The following is a 23777-nucleotide window of genomic DNA, read 5'->3' as shown; positions in this document are numbered from 1 at the left end:
TTTTTTTTTGGTAACTTTAGCGAAGCAATCACCTATGAAGTCATACTTACAGGTTTTACATTCCTTCATTATCAACCACTGCTGGATTGACATCTTCACAACTACTTTGACTAACTGAGCATAACCACCCTAAATGATAGAATAAGACGGAAGGGAACAACACATGCATTCATATATTTTGTATTATTTTTACAATGTATTATATATTACATTATGCACCTGACTCCTTGTAATTGACCTTTCCGAGTTCTTTTTTCCCCTCATGCTTTTCACTGCCTGCCAGTGCCTTCTCATCCTTTCAAACTGGCTAAATGGGAAGAACACTGGGCCTGAGAACTGAGCCTGTTGATGAAATGTGCAGAAGGTGGTGATCAAGTTGGACTCATGCCTGCACAGCATGGAAGGACCAATAAAAGACAAAAGAGCCAAACCATCAGCTTGTTTCTTTGATTTACAATCTATGTTTGGCTTTCCATCTTGGGACAGCAATAGCTGGGTTGCTTCAGCCTTTTGGACCAAACGCGGCCACTGTACTCTTTTTTTGGGGGGGGGGGTACTGACAGACCGCTTGTGTAGTTTACTTTCCATCTAACAGTTTTTTTTACTCTGTCTTTTTGTCTTGTGATGTTTATCAGTACCTATCACCTGGCTCTCTGATCACTATGTCACATTTTTGTCCCTATAGGCAACTGTACACAGAGCCTAATCCCACCTGCTGTTTGGTAGATTGTTCAATTCGCAGTACAGGATATGGCTGTCTCACATTCTTCAATACAAGACACCTCCCAACACCTGGGTTTCCCAGAAGACCCTCTCTCAATTTTTGCACAGGAATGAGATCCCTAATGCACACTCACCAGTGTCATCCAGGCTGCTTTGAGACTGCAGCCATATATAGAAGCAACGATTGACATTATTAACTCTTGTCGACATGGTGTAATGACTTACAATAGATGGAAAAAAAGAGCTATCGTGAAAGGTAGTAACATTTTTTTTTTTTTTTTTTGCTAACTTTCATCATTCAGAGTGTCGGTCACGTCCCCAACTAATTATGCTCCCATGTGTTATGACCTGTGCCGAGCTGCACTGTCTGATTTATTGGATGGCATAGATGGGAGGGCAGAGACCTATGTACCCAGTCAAGTGAAGTCAATTTTATTTATGTAGTGCCAATTCACATAAGACATTGGCCTCTATTTTGATGCCCAGTGTATGTCTAGTGTAGTGAGCGGAGGTCGGGGTTTGACCAAGTGTTGGGATTTTCACAGACGTTTACAAACTGGTGCATTTAAAAAAAAGATGGTCTGTACCATTGTGGCCATGAATACCTGCAACTTGATTCATCACTAATTGAATCAGAATTTCCATCATGTTATTATGGAACAAGACTCTTATTAAATGGAATAGCAGGAAGCAGGTTTTTTGTCAGCCTGATCCCTTGTGCCACCCACTCAGCTACCTCAGCGGCTCGTGTGTTGTCCGGGTGGACCTTGTTGTCTCATCACTTTGCTTGCATTTAATTCTCTGGTTTCTTTCCGTCATTTTCGGTTCATTGTTTCTGTGGTTGCGTTTCTTTGATATGTTGATTTTCGACTTGTTGGACTGTGTTATTTTAATATTTGGAGTCATCTGAGTTCATAGATTGCCTTTTTTTAGTTTTGAAAATGAATTATTTTTTGAGGTATGGCCCGGTGGTGAACTGGTAAGTACGTCGACCTCACAGTGCAGAGGTGCAGGGTTCGATTCTGGCCCGGCCTCGCCGTGTAGAGTTCACATGTTCTCCCCGTGCCTGCGTGGGATTTCTCCAGGCACTCTGGTTTCCTCCCATATTCCAAAAACATGCATGGTAGGTTAATGGAACACTCAAAATTGTCCCTAGGTGTGAATGTGAGCGCGGATGGTTGCTTGTCTCTGTGTGCCCTGCAATTGGCTGGCAACCGGTTCAGGGTGTCCCTCGCCTACTGCCCGAAGACAGCTGGGATAGGCCTCAGCACGCCCGCGACCCTTGTGAAGATAAGCGGATCAGAAAATGGACAGATGGATGGATGAATTACTTGTTGAGACTACTCCTGCTCCCTGGTCTAGAAAATTAAGAAAATATGGAATGCATTCATGACTTAATTTAGAACCAACTATGTGTACATGTATTATATAGCCTCCTGACTACCAGTAGTTCAAATTTGTCCTCTGTAGAGGACATTTGTGAACCTAAATATCTCCCACCCAGTGCCTCCAATCGCATTAACTCCTTTTGTTACTCTAAAGAGGACATTCAGTGCTTTCCAATGATACCAAATTTGTAGGGGTTAGAAAAAGTAAGAAAATGGCTTCCCTCAGTGCAAGCACTTTTTATGGGAAGAGGAAAAGTAATACTTTTTATCGACCACATTTTGTCTTGAAATGCTGTTGGCATTTTAATTATAAGACTCTTATGAACACGTTAAAGTGTTGTTTGAGTTGTTTTAAGTGTATTTGAGCCTGTTTAAAAAAATGTCGTGGGATTTCAAAACATTTTTTGGAGGAGTCCAGTTACTTCACATAGATTGGGGAATGTCAAAATAAATGTGATTGGACAACATTTTTTTCCCTGGTAGTCAGGAGGATAGACCAAAGGGTACCTTGGAGGCTTGGAGGAAAAAAACAAAACAAAACATTCATTAGACTGCTAGTTTCAATCCATGGGCGGCTTTTTCTATTAGGGTAATTGCAACCCTCACAGGGAAATGGCTAATTTGCCTGTTAAATTAGACCTTTTCTATTTCTTTTTCTGTTGGACAACTGTTATTGAATAAATAATTGAATCCGTGGTTAAATGGAACAATTCTTCTACTGTGAGTTATTTATCACGTTGGCAAATAGTGTAAAACGTTGAGCTAAGTCAATTAACATTAAAAATGTCTTGACACGTGTTCATTCAGAAATGACTACATTAAATAATAGTCACTTTCACGAAAACAAGAAAGAAGCTTTTCAAATAAATGCACCTTGAAAAAAGTTTTGTTTTTTTTTCTGCGTCAAATTTTCCATTGTTTCAATGTTTTTAACTGCCCTGTTCAGCCTGTCCCATGCAAAAGGTAGAGTACAATGACTGGTTCCAGTTAATCATAAGGCACATACTGTTAAGACCCAAACAACCATTCACCACTCCATGGAAGCCCTGTTTGAATACATGCTACATAGAGCAGAGGTTTCCAAACTTTTGAAGGATGCAAAGGCCACGATTACATTCAATATTCATTAATAGAACACTTTTAAACCATTTCCAAATTTAGAACCAAAACAAGTGCCAGTTGTCGTACGTGGACACATTTTATTTATGATTTGGATCATTAATGTGACAAGAACGGGAACTAGACATTGAATGCAAAGCGGAGGAAAAGATTTTTGCTTCTGAAAAAGGATTAACTTTATTCACCGTGATGAAAAGAAATGCTATTTCGACTTGTAAATGGTTTCTTTGTGTCTACATTTCTGGCAAAGCTGTAATGTAAAGCCAATTCATTAGCCATAGTGTAAATCATAGTAGTTGTCAAGCATCACACACATGAGGAAGTGGGTGTTGCATCCAAACACACGCACACAATTTTTTGACATCCACACTCAACCCCAATTTATTTTTTATTTTTTATTTATTTATTTTTTAATCACGTTGTGTCAAATGTGATTTTTCGCACAAGCACGGGCGTCCTAATAAAAGGACAGTGGGCCACATATGGCTTCAAGGCTATGCTTTGGACACTGCTGCGTTTCAACCATCGTGTCTCATCGTTACGGTCGGAGCAGGAATTGTCTCTATGCATGAGAGTAAGATGGATGTACCATTCCATTTCCAAAAACCACAAGGTTACACATTCAAGAGTTTATTGTGAGGAAAACACAGTGGAGGCAGCTTCCAGATCACCTGTGACCATGATGAAGACAAGTGATGTAGAAAACGGATGGGCAGACGGATGGATAACAAAGTGGTATGGTGGTTTCAAACTGTCACTGTCAAATTTTGGTTTGGATCTGGATTATTTATTTTTTTGTTGTGCCATTAAAACTGCAAGGCAGCTATCTGATGTGCCGACCTAAAGCATATTTTTTCTGGAATTCTCGAATACGCTGGACTTGAAAATCGTGTACTCATGAGATATCAGTTCAAATCCATAATTGTTATCCCGTTCTGGTTCAAGACAAGCACGGAAACAAAGCTCAACAAAAGCTGGACTCCCCCCGGTCTGGTTTGCAGTCAGTTGTGTGGCGATCACACTCTGACCCATCACATAAGATGAAGTACACATAGAGATGAAAAGATTCTTTAGTATCCCAACAGGCTAATTGTTGAGCGGTAGTGTTGAATGTGCCACGCGGCTGTTGTGTGTATGACAAGCTGTTTCAAACTACAAGCGTGATGTCTCTATCCTTACTACCGTTTACAGTCATGTTTTATTCACTGAAAGCATCCTTTATTTATTTGCTCCCTCCTCTCTAACATGTCTTCATATTTTTTTAGCAAATGTTCCCCAACTGACCTGCATGCCATCTTCTCTCGCTGACTCTAACACATGCTAGATTGCACACACTTTCTTTTTCTTGCTCTCCCTGCTCACCATGTTCTTCTTCTTTCACTGGTTTGCTGTCTAAATGCAATGAGACTTGACTGAGATGTCCTGGGAAATCAAAACGACTCCCCTTGCTGTACCAATTTCACCCTGCATGAAAACACACCAGCAAACACACACATTGCAAAAAGCCTACCGGCAGCAGACGTTACAGTTCACTACTGAGGTGTTTGAGATGTCCAGATTTCCCCTCTGAATTACAATGGGTAGTTTGAGAAACAAACATCAGAAAAGTCACGCACACACACTTTCACAGAATGAAGACAACAGAAGGAAAGAGCACACACACACACACACACAAACATGCCTCTAGAGTCGCAAAGTAAAAAAAGATCACCCACGGCCCGATGCTGTGTTGGTTGTAAGGCCAGAGCGACTTCAAGAAGTGTCTCTTTTTTCACCAGACAGCGGTGACTTTCCTACGTGACAGAGACTCCAAATGATGTGAAAAAATGTCATCTTGGCAGATAAAAATAATGACGTTCAAATTGAATTCCCAATGTAGAATTTCCTTTACGAACATGTCAAGACCCTAATTTTTAGATCAAATTTGTCAGGTTCAATCTTTAGTTGTCTTTTGTTTTTTTCCATCTTCTGTAGGATGATTTACAAAATACGGAACTTGACATGAAGTCATTTATTTTTATGTTGCAAGCATGAGTTACTGTATAAGCCATGTGCATTTGTCACAGCTTAACAATTAATGGGAGGGAAAAAAACAATCTCTCGCTCTGATATTGCAGCTGCAGTTAGACGGCCTCATTCCAAGAGAACCTGTTAAACGATTATGTTTTATTCTTTACTTGAGCTGCACGTCTTAGTAAGTCACACTCGTGCTTCACAAATCTCACACAAGTTGGTTGTGTGAGCCATGTAAGCGGATGTGCACTATAATAAGCCACTTCCCCTCCTCCTCTGCAGTCCTCGGTTAGAGCACACCATAGGTCGCCAAAGGGCTACTGGTGAGATTGAATCATGTTTTTGTTGTTCGTGTGTGATGACTTCCAGTGTGATCAAACCGGACGAGGTGAAGGTAAGGGGCGTGTCTTAGAGCAACAGATAACTTGCACATGAAAGCACATACACAACTTACATCCTGTATCCTGGAAGTGCAAATCAAAAGTCACGTGTCATAACTTAGCTATGTTCCATGATATTCTTTGCTGTCGCAGTTTTCAGTCCCAACAATTGGCAGTAGCACCAACATTGCATTCAAGGACTGTAAGACAGCTTCAATTTACAATAACTCTACAATTAAATCATTATGATCAACTTAAAAAAAAAACATTGCCAGATTTCATATTTGATTTAGAAGCATAGGGATTCAAGATGTGACTCCTACCCACTAATCATTTGCCCTGATAATGCATCTGCTGCTACGGTCTGTTTCCATCTCATTTCTTCAGCAGCATACCCACCTATGTGGAAACTACAAATGACAATTCACCAGTGTAAAATAGTCATGCAAGCTGAAATAGAATAACATTCTATAGAACAAAAGTGGTACATTGATCGTATCCATATTTGTCAATTAGTGGATTTTTGCCTTGCTCAGCAGGGCTATTGTAACAAAACAGCATCATCCAAATGCATTTGAGGGCCAATTTACTCATGACTCCAGCAAGAACTCAATCCTCTATTTTTACTCGTGTTTCATCTAAAATAGATTGCTTCGACAAGTGCTTCTTTGAAGGATGATGATGGCCTTGTTTACTATGTTTCTCTTTCGAGTAGATGTGTTTGGGGGTTTGACTCCTGTCTAAGTGTTACCACTGATGAAGGGCTCCACAGACGTTCATATTATAGTACCCACAAAGCAAGAGATCTTTTGAACCTGGAGCTGTCCTCTCGTATCTGATTTAGGGAGGGAGGTGGTGTACACTCTGGACAGATTATCATTACCAGACATTTTTTTTACAATCAAATTAAGATTATTAATTAAAAATAACAAAACAACAAAACACAACCAAAAAAAAAAAAAGACATATTTCAATTAACCCAACATACACAAATTATCATGCTCATACAGGTTCACTGACTAAGGATAATTCCTTTTTTTTTTTTGCTGCAGATTAAGAACATTTGGATGGAAAGATCACACGAGACTAGACATTTCAGATTTCACACTACTTTGCTTTAATATGAGCCACGTTATGACTGGCAAGGGTATTATATTGCCAGGGCGTTTTGCTATTATATTGAATATCCATCCATCCATCCATCCATCCATTTTTTTGATCCGCTTTATCCTCACAAGGGTCGCAGGGTGTGCTGGAGCCTATCCCAGCTACATATAACATTTATACATTATATATACAATTTAGAGTGTCCCATTAACCTGCAATGCATGTTTATGGAATGCGGGAGGAAACCGGAGTTTATATTGAATATTTAAACACTAAATGTTGCTGAATGCCGATTCAATTCAAGTCCACATTTATACTAGTTGGAAGAGTAAATTACATGAACACCAGAGAGCTGAATATGGGTGGGGAAAAAAAATCCAGTGAATTATAAAATGAGAGAAGATCAAGAAGCACTCAGCGGACTGCACCAACATTGAAGTACAACAATTTGGAATGTCCTGAAAGCTGATGTAGACATGACATTGGTGTACTACATAACACGTTGAGAAGATAGGTCAAGGAAAAACAGCTGCAGGTGATGAAACTGAAATATTGTGAGAGCTGCACACAAGGTCCAAAACAACTGTGAGTAGTATCAGCAACAACCATCCAGGGATAAGCCTCAAATGTTCTTTGAGTTTTATGGACTACTAACATTAATATTCACCGAAGTGATTGGAAAAGCCAACAGTTTTGAGAAACAAAGGGTCTGCTCATGATATGAAACATGGAGTGTCATTTGCAACACAGTGACTTGGATTGGGTCTGCATGGCTTCCACAGAACATGGTTATTAATCAGCCATTGTCAGCCAAAATGGCAGCAGCCAGATGCACTAAGAAGTCTACAGAAACATTTTGGCTTCCAGTTTAAAGTAATATGTCACCACACTGGTTGGTGGCTGGTCCCTTCATCATAAAGAAAGACAACCAACCAATGCACAATGCAAAACTTACTTTTTACCTGCTTCAGAGGAGACTAAATGGAGAAACCACAGAGTCAAACGGAATGAAAAGCAACAGTGGTGGAAAGCTGGAAAAGCAGCGCAAAACAACTCAGTTAATCGCAGGCTTGAAGGAGTTTGGAGATTAGAAACTAAATATGAATTCTTATACACTTCTGTGATATGATCGTGACTTAAGCTGTACTTGTTTATTGTTGGGACCTAAAGGCTTGCGTCCTCCAATTATCTGCACTTTTTTCCACACTTAGACCGGTTGAAACCAGTTCAAACAGTGGAGTCACACATAGGAAAAAATAAAGACATTGTTTAGGTTATGCTGCTCTCCTGTGTGGGCGTGTGTCAGACAGTATAAGCACAAGAATCATTTTGGACAAAGGGGACCTACTTCTGCACCTGTGTAGCTGATAAGGCTACACCGGCCTGTGCACCCGATATTTCGGGTGTTTTCTGGCATTACAGCATCTCACCTGAGAATATACAGTTTTGTTGTAGTTAATGTTGGAGTACAGGAGACATTCAAGAAGAACAATCTGTTGTAGTCATGTCTGTTTCAAATACTTTTGCCAACAAAAATTTTAAAAAAGTGTGAAAAGATAATGTATAGTGTAGTCGAAATAATTTCCTAAATTGTGTATCAGACGCCGATGTGGATCACTAGAAATGAGATTGCAATGGTGATTTCTCATCATCAGAATTTGATGTCAAATCCAAATGTTTCAGCTCACAGAAAAATTAAAGGAATTAGTCTCACTCTTCCAAAACTGTTTGAGGGGGAGTGCACCCGCTTTGGGGCAATTATGTTAACCCGTGTGCCGTCATTTATGAAATAATAATGAAAATTTGAAATATTCACATCGAAATGTTTTCCTTATCCCTGTAGTTGAACGTATTTTTCTGTATATCAGATGCCATCCCAGTCTGCCTTGTTCAATTCAGAGGCACGAATGAGCATTCGGCAAGACAAAACTACAAAGACACATACGCAAACACTGTGAAGATGCAGCAGCAGGCACTGACAATATACTGTCCATGACACTTTAGTCTAAATACAAGCTAATGAAAGAACCGCCCTGGCATTATTGACATTTAATCCCTGCCCCTGGGAGAAGGAAGCCATCATCTTCCATCCATAAACCAATCTTAATGGCCTGAAATTTTAATATGACATTTCTGAGAATTGGATTTATGGCATGCAAAGGAAGATTCTAATAACTGAGCACCGTGATGCTGATATTTTTTTTGTCGGCGGCAAAGCATTCTGCCATTGATTTCTTCTTGAGGATTATTATTCTTTCTTCTGTGACATGGGTGAGAGGGAACCTTCCCCTCAGCAAGATCATTTGGATTCATAACCCCTTCCAAATGAGTTATTGACTTGTAGAGGCTTCACCGCCATTTTTAATCAGAAGCTTATACTCACAATACAGCTGTGGCGTTTGAACACATTTCTCTGACAGTGGAAACATGAGCAATATCTAATAGTATACACACACACACACACACACACACACACACACGCACGCACACACACATACACACATATATACAATACCTCAAATGACTGATGTACAAAAACTATCAATCTTTTGATTTGAAAATTGATTTTAGAGCATTGCAGTGTTGATCCGCAAATCACTAATGAGGATAAGTTTAAGGGCAGAGAACAGTGCGTTATGAGGATTTGGGTCATACTACTGCCACATTGATCCAGGTATCACACTTTGATGTCTTTTCTTTGTTCAGCTTACAACCACACCAGAATAGTAGTGTCACTTCAACCTCTAATGCAGACAGCATGGAAAGCCCACGTCACAAAAGATGAATTTAGAATAACCAACAGAAGCGCAGACACTCATGAGGTAAGGGAGGATTAAAAGAAAAAAAGAAGTTTTTGAATATTAATCTGAGTTTGAAAGGAATGTAATACTTTTCTCCCTGCTGGGAGAGGCAAAGCCATTCATTCGAAAAAAAAAAAAAAAAAACAACTAAATACCCACGATGCATGTAAGCTTATGGTGAGAGCCAGTTCCGACAACAATGTTTTCACCCTCCATCCATCCATCCATACATACATCATTCAATCCATCCATCCATTTTCCGATCCAGTTTATCTTCACAAGTGCTCACGATCCAGAGTGCTGGAGCCTATCCGGGCTGTCTTCAAGCAGGAGGCAGGGGACACCCTGAACAGGTTACCAGCCAATCACAGGGCATACATAGATGAACAAATATCCGTGCTCACACTCACACTTAAGGACAATTTAGAGTGTTCCGTTAACCTGCTACACAAGTTTTTGGAATGTGAAAGGAAACCGGAGTACCCAGAGAAAACCCACGCACGCACGGGGAGAACATGCTAACTCCACACAGGAAGGCCAGAGCCAGAAACACTTCTGTACTGTGAGGCCGACTGTAAACCCAGCTATTGTGCACCTACAGGTGATCTTGGCCATCAGGGGGCAGTGTAATAGAGACACACGGACACACATGAAGGGTTTCACAACTGACTCAGTAAACTGCAGCAGTTTACTGAGTCAGTTAATTTTTAGCAGAGGATACAGAATATCTGCCTGTGAGTCCTGTCATATCTTCTGTCTACATAGGTTGCAACATCATTAGTGTTTAAATATCAATTGCTTAAAGGGTTATAGAATGGTGTTTTTCCAATGTGTTAAGTTGTGTTAGCAGATTTTTTATTGTTATTTTTGCTCACAAGTCAAAGCAAAATAGCAGCTGAGTAATGACCCATATCTCACAGATCTCACAAACCGTCTGGATCGAGGAAGCCACAGTAGTGCTTCCTTTGAAACTACAGACTGGGCCATATTTGCAGAGAGCACAGCCCTGGAAAGCCACACATCTGCTGTGCTTTCCTGCATCACCCTCTGCCCAGAAAATGTGACCAGAACAAAGACTACCAAAGTGTTGTTGAACCAAAACCGTGGCTCAATACCAAGGTGCAGACTCTGGTCAGAGCATAGGATGATTTCAAGTCGAGAGCCCTGCAGGCCTACAAACACGCATGCAGGTCTCTGCAAAGAAGCATTAAATAAAGCCAAATTATTGGAAGTAAAGATCTATCTTGATATCTTCTGATGTTCTTTGTTAATGCCTCCATCAAGCTCAAAAATGAGAGTCATTGTTTTGATTCCAGCAGCTCCATCAAATTAGTTGAGGTCAAATGGAGTTCAATCAGCATGCGTCTAAATGAAATGATACCCAATTATTCCAGCAGCTCCATCAAATTAGTTGAGGTCAAATAATACCCAATACATAACCTTTGCTTTAAATACATTTCCCAATGCTGCTTAGTAGGAACAATGTAAAATGAGTAAACAAATAGCCAGGAAATCAGACAATCATGAGGATTCTTCTCTATCAAGTGCATTGTGAAAGGATCACCATATTCTGGCCTGGTGCTGTTGTAGGTTGAATGTGATTGAGGATTTGCAAGATTAAGATCAGAGACAAATACTCCCTTGCGGACGTGATAGCTCAGAGCTTCTGCTGCTCAGGAAGATTGCCTTCTCCAAAATGCATCACGTTAACCATCTTTGTACTTATAAGAAAATAGACTACATATATGCTTGACACCATACTTTTACTATAATACATACATAACTTAATTGGCTCTGGTAATGATCATTTCTCTTTTTAGGGTGTACTTGTGTTTCGGGGAAATTATCTGTCCACTAAATTCATTTTATGTACTTATCATAGAATCCTGTGTTTAATATGCACAGGTCTATAATACACCCCTGGAAAATCAACTTTTAAATGTATGTATTTCTCTGTATGTGTGTATATCACAGTACCTGTATACCTGTGTATGTATTTATTATCTGGTTTCATTTGTTCAAGTCCGTGTTTTTGATGCTCCAATAGCACACTTTCACTCTACACTATAAATGTTAATAAATGGGCTGTCACTTATATAGCGCTTTTCTACCTTAGGTACTCAAAGCGCTTTACACTGTTTCCTCATTTGCCAACTGATGACTCAGCATCAGGAGTAACTTGGGGGTCAGTATCTTGTTCAAGGACACTTCGACAAGGTCGCAAGGGCTATGGACTGAACTCCCATCCTCTGGGTTGGCAGACGACCACTCTACTACTGAGCTATGCCACCCCCTAAAAATAAAATATGATGGTGGGAAGTTACTCACTTTTTAACAATTTTGGTCAAGCTCTACTTCCACCTCTCCGGTTTTGTAGAAAGTGCCAGGAGGGTATGCAAACAGGAGAAAAATCCTTTGGGTTTAATTAATTTGAACAGATACATCAGTTGCAGATGATTCAAACGTGTTAAACTAGCATGTTATTTGATTATTTATATAACAGGCTGCAAAAAACAGATATGATGGTGCAATGTACTGTTTTGCATTTAATTGTTGAGTGTTGCTGGTGAGGGGTTGTAATAACCATGTCAAGCTAAGTACTAAAATGTACGAGCTCATGAATGTTTCACGTGTCTACGAAGTGACATCACGACCGTGGCGCTCTGTCAACTAAAGCCGCACTTTTGAGGAAGCCAGGTTTGTTAAAAAGTGATTAATAAGAATGGCAACTGTGTCAGGCTATCAGCACCAAAGCGTGTCGTCATTTAGGTCTAATAAACTGCCTTTGAAAAGTAATCCGCTGTTAGTCACCACTAAACTCTGGCAACAGGTGCCGTAGAATACAATGTCTGCATAATTAGGTCATTTTATTCACGCCCTTAATCAGCGATTGAACATTATTTCAGGATGCCGTTGTGTCGTAAAAATCGGTAGCAAGAAGCAACAGTTTGACGGCTCTGCGTCAGAGTCTGGAAAATTAATCAAGTCAGCCATTACGCCGCAACACGTGCCGGGAACAATTTAAAAATAAAAGCGTAGGTATGGATGTCCATATATTATTGGTTGTGTAAGGTATATTTTAAAGTTATACATTAACTGTTGTTGTTAGGGTGCCTAGGTACTGTCTCGGCAATGATAAACATCTCAACAAGATGACATTTTTTTATGTCAGATTAACAACCGTGTATAATACTCCGCTCCGGATTTAAGATCATTTTTCGGGGAAAATGAAATGGCTTTTAAGCACGTGATTTCATCGTATATATCTTTCATTTACTGACAGATCCAATTTCTACATTTGCACAGTAAAGGAAGAGACTTTAAATAAAATCTGAAATGGCCCTGAACAGTTGAGGGTTCAGTGCCTTGCTCAAAGGCATCTTAACAGATTTCAGAGGCAGACATGAATCTATTAGTTTCCATTTTTTGTTCCGTGATGGAAATTGAACCTTTGCTCCCCAAGCCAAATCCGTCGCGATTTGAGTGACTGCTTCCTCTATGCTGCTCGGCAGCTTAAGGTACAACTGTGTTTGTGGCTAAAGGTGTTGGCCTAATTATTCTGAAGTCACGAATGACCAATAGATAAAGTTTCCCATCTAATAATGAGGTGTATTCATAATGTGTAGATAGCTTTGTTTTGTGCTTCCATCTGGACTAAAGATTGCATTTTACATTTCATCTCTTACTTCACAACAAACTGTGATCTGCTGCAGCTTCAGCTGACTGGAAATGCCACTCTTCAACACACACCCACAGGGGAAACAATCTCTGCTGGAACGGTCCAAAATACCATTCAAAATCAACAACCGCACACACACACACACACACACACACACACACACACACACACACACACACACACACACACACACACACACACACACACACACACCAGTGCTCTGAAAGCTGCTTGCTCACGTCTCGTTTCAATTCATCCCCAGACAGAAAAGCTTGTTTTCAGCCATGGATAACCACTAGGCTTGTTGGCAGTTGATTGTACGAATGATCACACATTCATGTTGTATTCAATGTTTTTTTTTTTTAATCTGCTGTTCAACATGTAAATATCCCTATTTCTCCTCTTAATACAAGTAGGTGGAGTTTCCAGGATGTTCAGATTTTCCACAGCAAAGAGAAGTGAGAGGTTTGGCACCAACGGTGTTATTCTGGTTCTTATTCTTTTACTCATATGTTTTAATCTTGGGCCTTCACTCACATCCAATCGAGGGTGTCTAAATAGGGTGCAAAATGTAATTGTGTACGAAGGGCACAAGCACAGGTGGTAGGTGAGCTGTTTGCAAAACTCAAAATTAGCACTTCCACATTGCAGTTTGCGAGCCAAACTTTGCATTTCACTAAAACACATCAAAACTGACAAAAAAAGCATACATACTTCAATTTAATCCCCCCAAAATGGCCATTTCAATTAAAATATTATTTTTCTCTGATCAAAAAGAAAAGTGAAAGTAGGAATTTTTAAAAAAGTGAAAAAAGATTTTTAAAAAAAGGATAAATTACTAGAAACAGGATATAGAATATGATATTCTTAAAACAAGACAAAAATGAAATGTCCTTTCCTTTCCAGATTCTGAGACTGGCTATTTTTTGACCAGCAACATAGCGGAATATAATTCACTCAACAACAGACCGAAAGGGGGAATAGGGAGGCATTATCAAGTGGCACTCAGTATTCCATACAGTATCACTGAAAGGACAACAGTTTGTGCAGCATTTTGTTTTGGCTCTGATCAGAAGGTCAACAGTGAGGACTCTGACAAATGCACTCAGAGATTGTTCTGGGGCAAAAAGACTGATTTAAAAAGGCAGCGAATGAAAATAGCCTTTTCTTCCTTTCTGCTCATCCAGTCCCACCCTTTTGCATCAGTATCTGACATGTGGGCGGGCGGTCAACTGCTTTAGCAATCAGGTTTAATAAAGAAGACCATGTTATTTTTGAAGCCCGACCCCCTCAATCCCTTCTCAGAACTCTGTCTGTATTGGAATGGAAAAACATGTTTCAGTCTATGCTACTGTCTAACTTTGTGACCACTTTTATCCTCAGTGGCTTGTCACAGAAAACCCAATCAAAGAGCAAAACTATAACAAAGTATTCAGTGATCTTAAAGTCGTAGTTTATGATGTTTTCATCAAGGCACCGTAAACAGAAATAAATGTTGCTTGAAACACAGAAGAAATAAACACAAAATCGAACGTATTTCGTGTTAACTGGACTGGAATATCAGAGTTTTCACTCAATTACAGCAGTCATTGCCAGTGTGTACTTCTGTAACTGGAGATCAGCCAGAGTGGCGTGGTAAGGAAAACAGTAAGGACAGACACAGTGCTAAGACTGCTGCATGTTGGATGCACCAAGCTCAACCATTCAAACCATCATATTTCTCTCGCAGTTGAAATGGGAAATGAAGTCATACTGTTAGTACAAGAAAAAAATTTGAAGTTGAAAACTGAAATTTATGCAGAAGAGAAAGGAGCTACTGAGTAACAGAGAACTTTCACACTTAAGTGTTTATATTTTGTGTTATTGAACATATCACAACCAAAGTCAGATTTTTTTTTCTTTTTTTCAGTTGTTGCTTATAGACCTGATGTACATAATCTCACATGCATTCCTTCGTTGTATTCTGGGAATATTGTTGTTTTGTTGTTGGCTTATGCTGTCATAACAATAATTTGTCAAATGTTTTCATCTGAGTAAAAAGAATCATCCAACATAAGAGACTTTAAAGTCATTCAAAAAACAAAATCAAGGCAGGGCCACAGTCGGCTGTCGAGCATCTGGATGATAAGGTCAACTATTATCGCGATGCTTAACAGATGGACTTCTCAGAGACAATAGTGATAGCAGGCTGCGACAATGGCCTCATCTACACCATTAGGCGATCACCTTCATACCAGTACTGATAGAACAGCGGGACTATCCATTAAAAGTGGAATTTGATGTCATTCCCAAGTCTAAGACTCCTGTAAATCGATCTAAGTGGAGTCATGGAAATAAAGTTCAGTGTACTGAAATATGTACAATATCAAGATTTGGAAGTCTGTATGTTCTTTTTAAATAAGATGGAACCATACAGTGCTGGACTGAAACGTCAAAGTAATATTTTAACAACAAAATTAGGAGGTTGTTGACATTTGTTGTAGCAAGGATGCGTTTCAGGTGGTCAGAGAGAGCACCATTGTCATCATTTTGAAATGGAAATGAGAGAAACTAACATTTGCTACTGACAAGCGCAAAGGCTTGGGGCCCTATTTTGGAAGACAGACGCGTGTGCACCCGGCGTAAAAACTGGCACAACATTTGGCAAATTACAGAGCATAATAACGTTTCAATAGCCGGGTTCAGAGGGGGACCCACCTCTCGGAAGGCATCTCCCTGCAGCATTTTCATCTTGTTAAATGGACATTTATATCATTACGACTAACATTTTCTAGTCATATATTGTGTCAAATTTTGCCCACTCGCCATCCGGGTTCAATTCCAACTGCGTCCTCCCTGTGTGGAGTTTGCATGTTCTCCCCGGGCCTGCGTGGGTTTTCTCCGGGTACTCTGGTTTCCTCCCACATTCCAAAAACATGCATTTCAGGCTGATTGAACACTCTAAATTGTCCCTAGGTGTGAATGTGAGCAAGTTGTTTGTCTGTGTGTGCTCTGCGATTGGCTGGCAGCAGGTTCAGGGTATCCCCCGCCTACTGCCCGAAGACACCTGGGATAGGCTCCAGCACCCCCCACGACCCTTGTGAGGATAAGTGGATCAGAAAATGGATGGATGGATGGATGGACATCAAAACAAAGGACAAGTAAAAGTCAAATCCACACTTCGGACAAAGTTGGCAATTTCGAGCTTCACAAATTACAGTATGTCATTAAAATTACTTAAAAGGTAGAGAGGCATAACTGTGACTCACTCTGAAAATACACACACGCTGAGATGGAGGTCTGCTTGGTCGGAAAGGATTTTATCACACCTAAAATTGAATCATCTAGTGTGAAATCTTCAAAATAGCAACAGGTTGCAGACTTCCTAACATTGCTATACAGTGCAACTGAACGTATGGTGTACTCCATTTACTCATATCCAGGTGGCATGAGTAAATACAGTAGTAGTGATACAGTATCTGCATCCCAAGAGACCTCGAGGAAGCATTTTTGAAGACCAATTGGATTTAAGGGATTTAACTTTGTCTGCATCTAATTTATACATTCCTATATCCAATTTCGATCTTTCTTAATTCTCCAAGATTCACGAGATAGAACTGAAGCAAGAAAAAAAAATCCTTTGACAACATTGTGAAAAACTCTGTGTCATAACTTCCACAGTGCCTCACATGTGAAAGAAAAGTAAATATGTGGAAAGGTGGTCACGTCACCATGAGGGGTGGAAGACGATGGCACAAAACATCAAGCAAACTTTTCAGGTAATAGGAGAGTTAATATGAAATAGCTCACCGAATCTCAAGACATGTGGCATCCCATGAGAATATCCCACACATTGTAATAGCAGCAGTAGCAGCCTGCAGCTCGACATCAACTGGGAAATAATCTTCATGTTGCTTGTGCGCCGCACAGTATTGTTACTCCCAGAATCCGTATATTTCCCAGGTGTATGTTTTTCTCTTTCACTCCGGCAGGTTGGTCGACTGCCTCCTTACATCCATAAGGCAAAAAGAAAAAGAAAAACACTGCGTGTCCGGCTCACTGCACCAAGAAGAAAATATAATAGTCCTTGGCTGAAGAAGAAAATGATGGTGATGATGATGATGGAGGAGATGGTGTGGGACCTGAAGGGGAATCCATGCTAGGCAGGGCGCAGTTTGAAAAAATCCATCTGGGGGGAGAGACACAGGCAGCTTTAGGAGAAGGGGGATACTTGGAGCGAGTCAAGCGGCGGTGTGAGCTGCCGCTGCACTGCCGCGCAGCATTTGAAGTGGAGATCGCTAATAGTGGCAGAAGGCATGTCAAGAAAGAAAAGCTCGGGTATATTTCCCGCCTGCCGCTGACCACTCTTCACACTCTCACGCGCACTGTTATAACCTCTATTTGTTTTCTCTCAAATTGTTCGCACGGTTCGCCGAGTCGCCGCTCCAGTCAATGAATTAGACAAGATTGCTATTTGATTGCTGTCGCCAAGCTTTACACTGGAAACCGGTCAGCGGTCGGAATGATGAACAGCCCGCCCGATATCTAACGGCATATTTTCTTTTTGCTCCTTTCACGCTTTCCATGAATAAACCCTCTAATATTTTCAAGGTGCTTTTTTTCAGCTAAAATTGAGTACAGGAGACACAAATGCTAAAGGGGTCATAAGTAGGAGCGCACAAATGAGAAAAGTTACCCAAATTATAAAAGCTGATCTTAGAACTCGATTTTAGAATGCGGTCATGACATTGCCGATTTAGCTATTTTGGGAAGTTGGAAGCTTATCATGACCACGGAAGCCTCGTTGGCCCTATTTATTTATGTGCCCTACAGGTTTACCTATTCGCTGTCAGTATACTTCTTTTGTTGTCTTAACCAGTTGCTACATTTAATTTTTTTTCCCAAAACATGAATGCAAATGATGTGAAGGACACAATATAAATTTCAAATAATTCATTCAACTTATGCAAAACTTTTCATGAGTTGAAAAAAAAAATTATTAAGATATACGTCTAACAAAGTGGAAAATGCCTGTACGCAAAGCCTTGCAGGCTACATTTTAGCTCCACTGTATTTTGTATTATAACAGAAAGGTCAATTACATGGCAGTGTACCCGTGGAGTGTTTAAGATACGCCCAGGTGTATTGTGTGGATAAAGTTTATTTAAAGGTATTGCGCTCGGGAGTTATTGAATTCAGGACTCGTCTCACGTGTACTGTAAAGAACTCGGGTCATTATCTACGGATCATTTATAAAGCAGACCTGCAGGAAGCATTTATACCCACACATTGTCCTTCTACCTTACAAATGAAAAGCGGCAGTAAACGATAAAATGTGTCCAAGTAGCGGTCAGCCAAATACACTGTAGGTCATAATCTGTCAAGAAAAAAAAAATTAACATAAATGTGAAGACTTTTTAGTGACCTACTTCAATATTTTTGTGTGCTGCGCGTGTGCTGAATCCACAACAATCTTTGCGAGAGTCTGACATTATTTCAAAATGCTCCCGTACTTGCAATTATTGTCCCAAAAAAGATAAGCATGTGCTTGAAAAGGTGTGGCACCAGGGATAAAGAAACGACGTGCCCAAACAATGTACAGTACATGTGAAGTTTACAGTATTTGACTTACCTTGGTCAGCGTGAAAGAGTCACCGGAACAGCACAAAGAAGTTGCTTGTTTCTAGATGGGAGAGCAGAGCCGTTTCAGAACCAGTCGCCTCTGGAAAGCAGCGCTTGACCCGGCCGTGGGGAAGACACGCCCCCTGTCGGACGCTGGGATTTAGTGCTTAAAGGACACTTGTTCACCAGAGCGCTGCGCAAACCCGGCGGGTACCAGTGAGTGTGCGGTCCTTTCAGCGATATTACAATATGGTTTGATCTGCTGTGTGGGTCGATCATGACAACTCTTGAATGAATCCCTGTCACATTGCAAACTTGGCTCATCAGCAGCACACGACGTTGTGGGTCCTTTTGTCCATGAAGATGAAAATAAGCAATTAATGGTGACTTGTGTCAAATAATAGTTGAATGATTGTTCCAAAGAATACAACAACCCCTACAGCTATTAAGCACAAACCGGATTCTCTTTTTCTTTTTATCCAAAAAAGTACCGGCAATAGCCTATATCATAAAGGATATTAACTAAGGTAAAATGACAGCCATATATGACTGCAATTGTGAATACCCTTTTGCAATTTTTGCATTATATCCACACACTCATTATCATATCAATTAATCAAAATTATAATGTCAATATTTTTCAGAATGCAAGAGTGATATTAGGGCTAAAAAATGCATACTACATCATGTAACTACAGTATTCACTTAGCGGGGCCTGCAGTGTCCCCTTAATATTGTGGTTAGATAGCCTGTATGTGAATGTTTAATGGAGGAAGTTTAGCATATGCCCTTGGATATTTAGAATTTGTATTATCAATGCAGAAATGCGATAAAATACATTATTTAGCTATCTAAATTCTAAATAGTGTTCCAAATTAGACAATTAAAATGCAGCTACTGGAGTGAGATTTGGGCTTGGGGCCTTAAGAAAAAAAATCACTTCGGACAACATCACTTCAGATGCAAATTAAAAATATTATTAACAGGGTCCCTCTCAGCCAATGCGCCCCCCGAATCAGCCTCACCTTAATCACTCGTATGGCATTGTTGGGGATTAGTTTTGTTTATTTTGGTTATTTGTTAGGAACCAGGTGATATACTGTAAATTAGTAAGAAATTATTATTTGCATTGTTAGTTAATACAAGTTAATTAAAATAATTTGTACACGTTTCATTTTAAAACAAATTTTGTCAACCTAAACAAGTTACTTTGATTAAGGTTATCTTGTTTTATTGTTTTGTGTTCATCAAATAGGGTTTTCCTCTCGGATGCTGACAGAAATATTAATATTGCATTCTTTGGTCTCAAAATGATTTTTAAACTTCGAAAGAACTTTTAAAAAAACGTCCCCAAAATGACATTTATCTCTGTATTTTCTTTATTACAATGGTCAACAGAGAGTTGGAGCAGAAAAACTGTTTAAAATGATTGTATCTTATGCCTATGAAGTGCACATGTAGGACACTCAAAAAGCAGACAGCTTTTGTGAACAAAATGTTAAAATGTTTTCTGTACTTATCAAATACCTTGGTGAAAAAACTGGACCAAATGTGTACCGGTACTATGTGTCTGTATTGGAGTCACTCACACAAGCTCTTCTTTGTAGTGTGCAGCTGCTGGATATTTCTGTTGTTTATGGAGTCAGAAGTCGTAATCAGATTGATTATCAGCTTCACTGCATACAGAGATTGTTTGTAAGAATAAAGATAATTACTATAGAGTTTTAGTTTTTAACAGTTCTTACCAATATCCTCCCTGAAGTGCATACAGGTAAATAACAAAGACTGAGTCCACACACACACACACACACACACACACACACACACACACACACACACACACACACACACACACACACACACACACACACACACACACACACACACACACACACACACACACACACACACACACACACACACACACACACACACACACACACACACACATACACACAGTAACATTCTATTTTGAATGTTTTGAAGAATCAGACAGTTGAAAAGTGTTCATCTCTGTTGTTTGTAGGTTTGATCCACAGTTTTCTGCCAGCATTCGAATTACCCTTGACCTAAGAACTGTCACCCATATGTTTATCTTCAGCCCTTTTGGTCGTGTTAATCCACAAAAGTTAAATCGAGGCAACTGGGGCCTTCTTCGTTGTTATAGAAAATGACCTTTATTGGACCCTTAATACAAAAGGCTTCTTAAATTCAAAATCTTAAGTGCAGAATCCCCTTTGTATATCTCTGGTGGGTGTGGGTCCTGGGAGTGGTCACATGAGTGTTGCTGTTGTTGAATGACCATTTTGTGTTGAACTGTCATTCACCGGCCTGTTCAAACAGCTTGTTGGTGCCCACACTATCAATGGCTGACAATCTCTGGGGTAGGAATGTCAGGATTTATTTCTAAGCTTGACGACAAGTACTGGGGCCAAGCTACTCTGTTTAGAGAGGAACTTTCTCGTTTGCGTTTCTACCTTCTTCTACAACTCTCTCAAATCAGCAACCTTATTGGTCTAATTTTGACAATGTTATCTTCAAAAGAATGACCCGTGTTCCTAGGGCTTGACTCTTGGAGGCTGCCCTCCTATGTTCTGCCATGGGTTTATGTTGGGGTTGTTTGTTTTGCCCACTGAAGAGGTCACTGCATTCCTCACTATACTGCAGTGGATAACCAACATTGCTGAGTTTGCCTCAAGGGATTTTGTCCTTGGGGAAAACCAGCTTTTGTCTCAGGGTGTTGCAGGGTTTAGTCTGAATTGCTTTGAAAAACCAGCCAAGTAAGGGCCTTTTGTTCATTGACCTTCACCACTCAACAAGAGGACTTGAGTTTTAGCATATTCAGCCAATCAATTGAAATAATTAAAAAAAGGACAACAAAGTAAGAGCATCAGACAGCAATAACAACATCAAGCTATACAATTTAAAAGTGAAGGAGAATATCCCTACAGTGATGAAGGAGTGATCTAAAGGCACATTCTGGAGCTGAAATGAAAGGGAGCTTTGATTGCCCCCAGTCTCTCTGATACCCTCCTGTGAGCTGCATGAAAAGTTGAATTGTGAGGTCGACAAATAAAGAGTCAAAGACATCTCTGTAATCCAGCAAGTGCTACTATCTTAGCCATTGGGAAGTGAAGCCCCTGGAACACACAACACACAATATACAGGTGGGGTCTTAATAGAACAACACTTGTGGCTTATTTTAATTAAAAAATATACTTTGCACTGCATGATAAAACCTTATTGCACTGTATCTGTCGCAAATGATTTTAAGATACCCAACAAAGTTTATAATAATCATAATAATAATAATAATAATAACATTAATAATAATAGAGACAGGCAGCATGGTGGACAAATGCTCAACAAAGCAAGTCTGCCTCACATTCTGAGCTTCAGGGATTCAAATATGGATCAGCTCTGACATTCTCGTGAGAATTTTGCAAGTGTGAATGGTTGTCTATATATATGCCCCTCAATTGGCTTGCGACCAGTACAGTGTGTACTCACTGGGAACCAAATCAGGCTCAGAGGTATAAAAAAAGAAAAGAAAAAAATGATAATCATCATATTGGCAGAATTCAATTTACAATTGTTTAGCAAGGCAGTTACACCTGACAAAAACTGCCACATGTATGTCTAATAATAATCAACATACAGCCACACTGTTGGATTTGCACACATAAGAGCCCAAAATATATCAAATCTGTTCTTCTCGGGTGGGTTCCTCCCACAGCACAAAAACATCAGTGGGTCACCAACCTTTTCGGTACGAGATATACTACATTGGCTATACAGATTGATGCAATGGGCTACCAGTTTGATAGATACATTTGAAATGACAGATTTGTTCAAACTACCTTAAACATGTTCTTAACAATAATTCCTGACATTTATCTCTGTGACAACAGCATCTCAGCATCAAGCACAAACCAAGAAACAACTCAACTGCATGTCTTAGCATATAGATAAATATTTATACTTCATTCCTAACATTTGTCAAGATACTAGAAAATATTAACCTGTATTTGTGACTTGCTGTCTGCTTATTACACAATGCATGCATTTCAACATTAAGCATTCATCTAATAATGTCTATATTTTGTTTCTTTTGCGATCTGCAAAGAGGATATTGCCAGTCTACGTTGTGAAAACTGCACATAGCATAGCCAAGAAAAAGATGGGAGAAAGGGAGAAAAAACTGGGAAATCTCCTGAAGGCTCGAAAATACGATGTAAAAAGGGTTGGCGCAGCTTTCTGAGGTGCCTCCAGAGGCAACGTTTCTTTAGACCACGTTGGCTGGATTAACAATAGGACGCATCATCTACATTAGAGAAAAGATTCAGACTTCCTGCTTCCTGTTTATTTTACAAGGTACAGTAGCTTGTGGAATAGTAGTGTAACTATTTCCTTCTTTTGGGGAAGGAAATAGTTACACTATAGGGGAATAACACCAAGTGGAATTTATATATAAAAGTTGAATACATTGTGGAGTTCTACAGCATTTGTTGGAAGGAATAGAAGTGGATTGAGGAATGACATAGTAAAACCAAACATGACGGACACATTCGAAGTGTGGCTGAGGAAAACAGAGGAAAATAAATAAATAATACATGTGTGGTATTTTCTATCCATCTTTTTCAATACTGTTTGTTGTCATTTTAAAATCTAACGTCAAAGGCATTGGGCTGAATCCAAATTTTTCCTTTGTGGTTCAGGTCATTTTACTTTGCCCATGGTAACGACATCCACCGAATATTCATTTGAAATTAGGTTTGTGTTGGTTACAACAATATTAAGGATGACAAGACAGACATGAGAAATTCACATAGATAAGACTCAAACTGATGTATTGTTTTGTACAAGCCATACCCTTCAGTGATGTGTGTGTGTATTTGTGTTTGTGTTTGTATATGCGCGTGTGTGTGTGTGTGTGTGTGTGTGTGTGTGTGTGTGTGTATTTGTG

At 39.7% G+C, this 23777-nt stretch overlaps 1 protein-coding gene across 4 annotated transcripts in view; it reads right to left on the bottom strand.

The window, feature by feature from the left end:
- grik2 (glutamate receptor, ionotropic, kainate 2) overlaps nucleotides 1-18919 on the bottom strand; it is a 135535-nt gene extending 116616 nt beyond the window's left edge. For 3 of the 4 annotated variants that reach the window (XM_019880062.1, XM_019880065.1, XM_019880066.1), the window contains exons 1-2: nucleotides 18822-18919; nucleotides 17000-17378 (exon numbers count right to left, since the gene is read on the bottom strand). In XM_019880062.1, the coding sequence (XP_019735621.1) occupies nucleotides 17000-17099 (100 nt within the window). In that variant the 5' untranslated portion in view covers nucleotides 17100-17378; nucleotides 18822-18919. Of the gene's footprint in view, nucleotides 1-16999; nucleotides 17620-18821 lie in introns of those variants that run through there. The other variant, XM_019880064.1, reaches the window with a different exon arrangement.
- Between the last annotated feature and the right edge of the window lie 4858 nt (nucleotides 18920-23777).

The sequence above is a fragment of the Hippocampus comes genome, unplaced genomic scaffold (genome assembly GCF_001891065.2).
Source record: "Hippocampus comes isolate QL1 unplaced genomic scaffold, H_comes_QL1_v1.1 scaffold135, whole genome shotgun sequence".
NCBI classification, from domain to species: Eukaryota; Metazoa; Chordata; class Actinopteri; order Syngnathiformes; family Syngnathidae; genus Hippocampus; species Hippocampus comes.
Note: the sequence above shows the minus strand (reverse complement) of the source record. Positions and strands in the feature narration are given on the sequence as shown.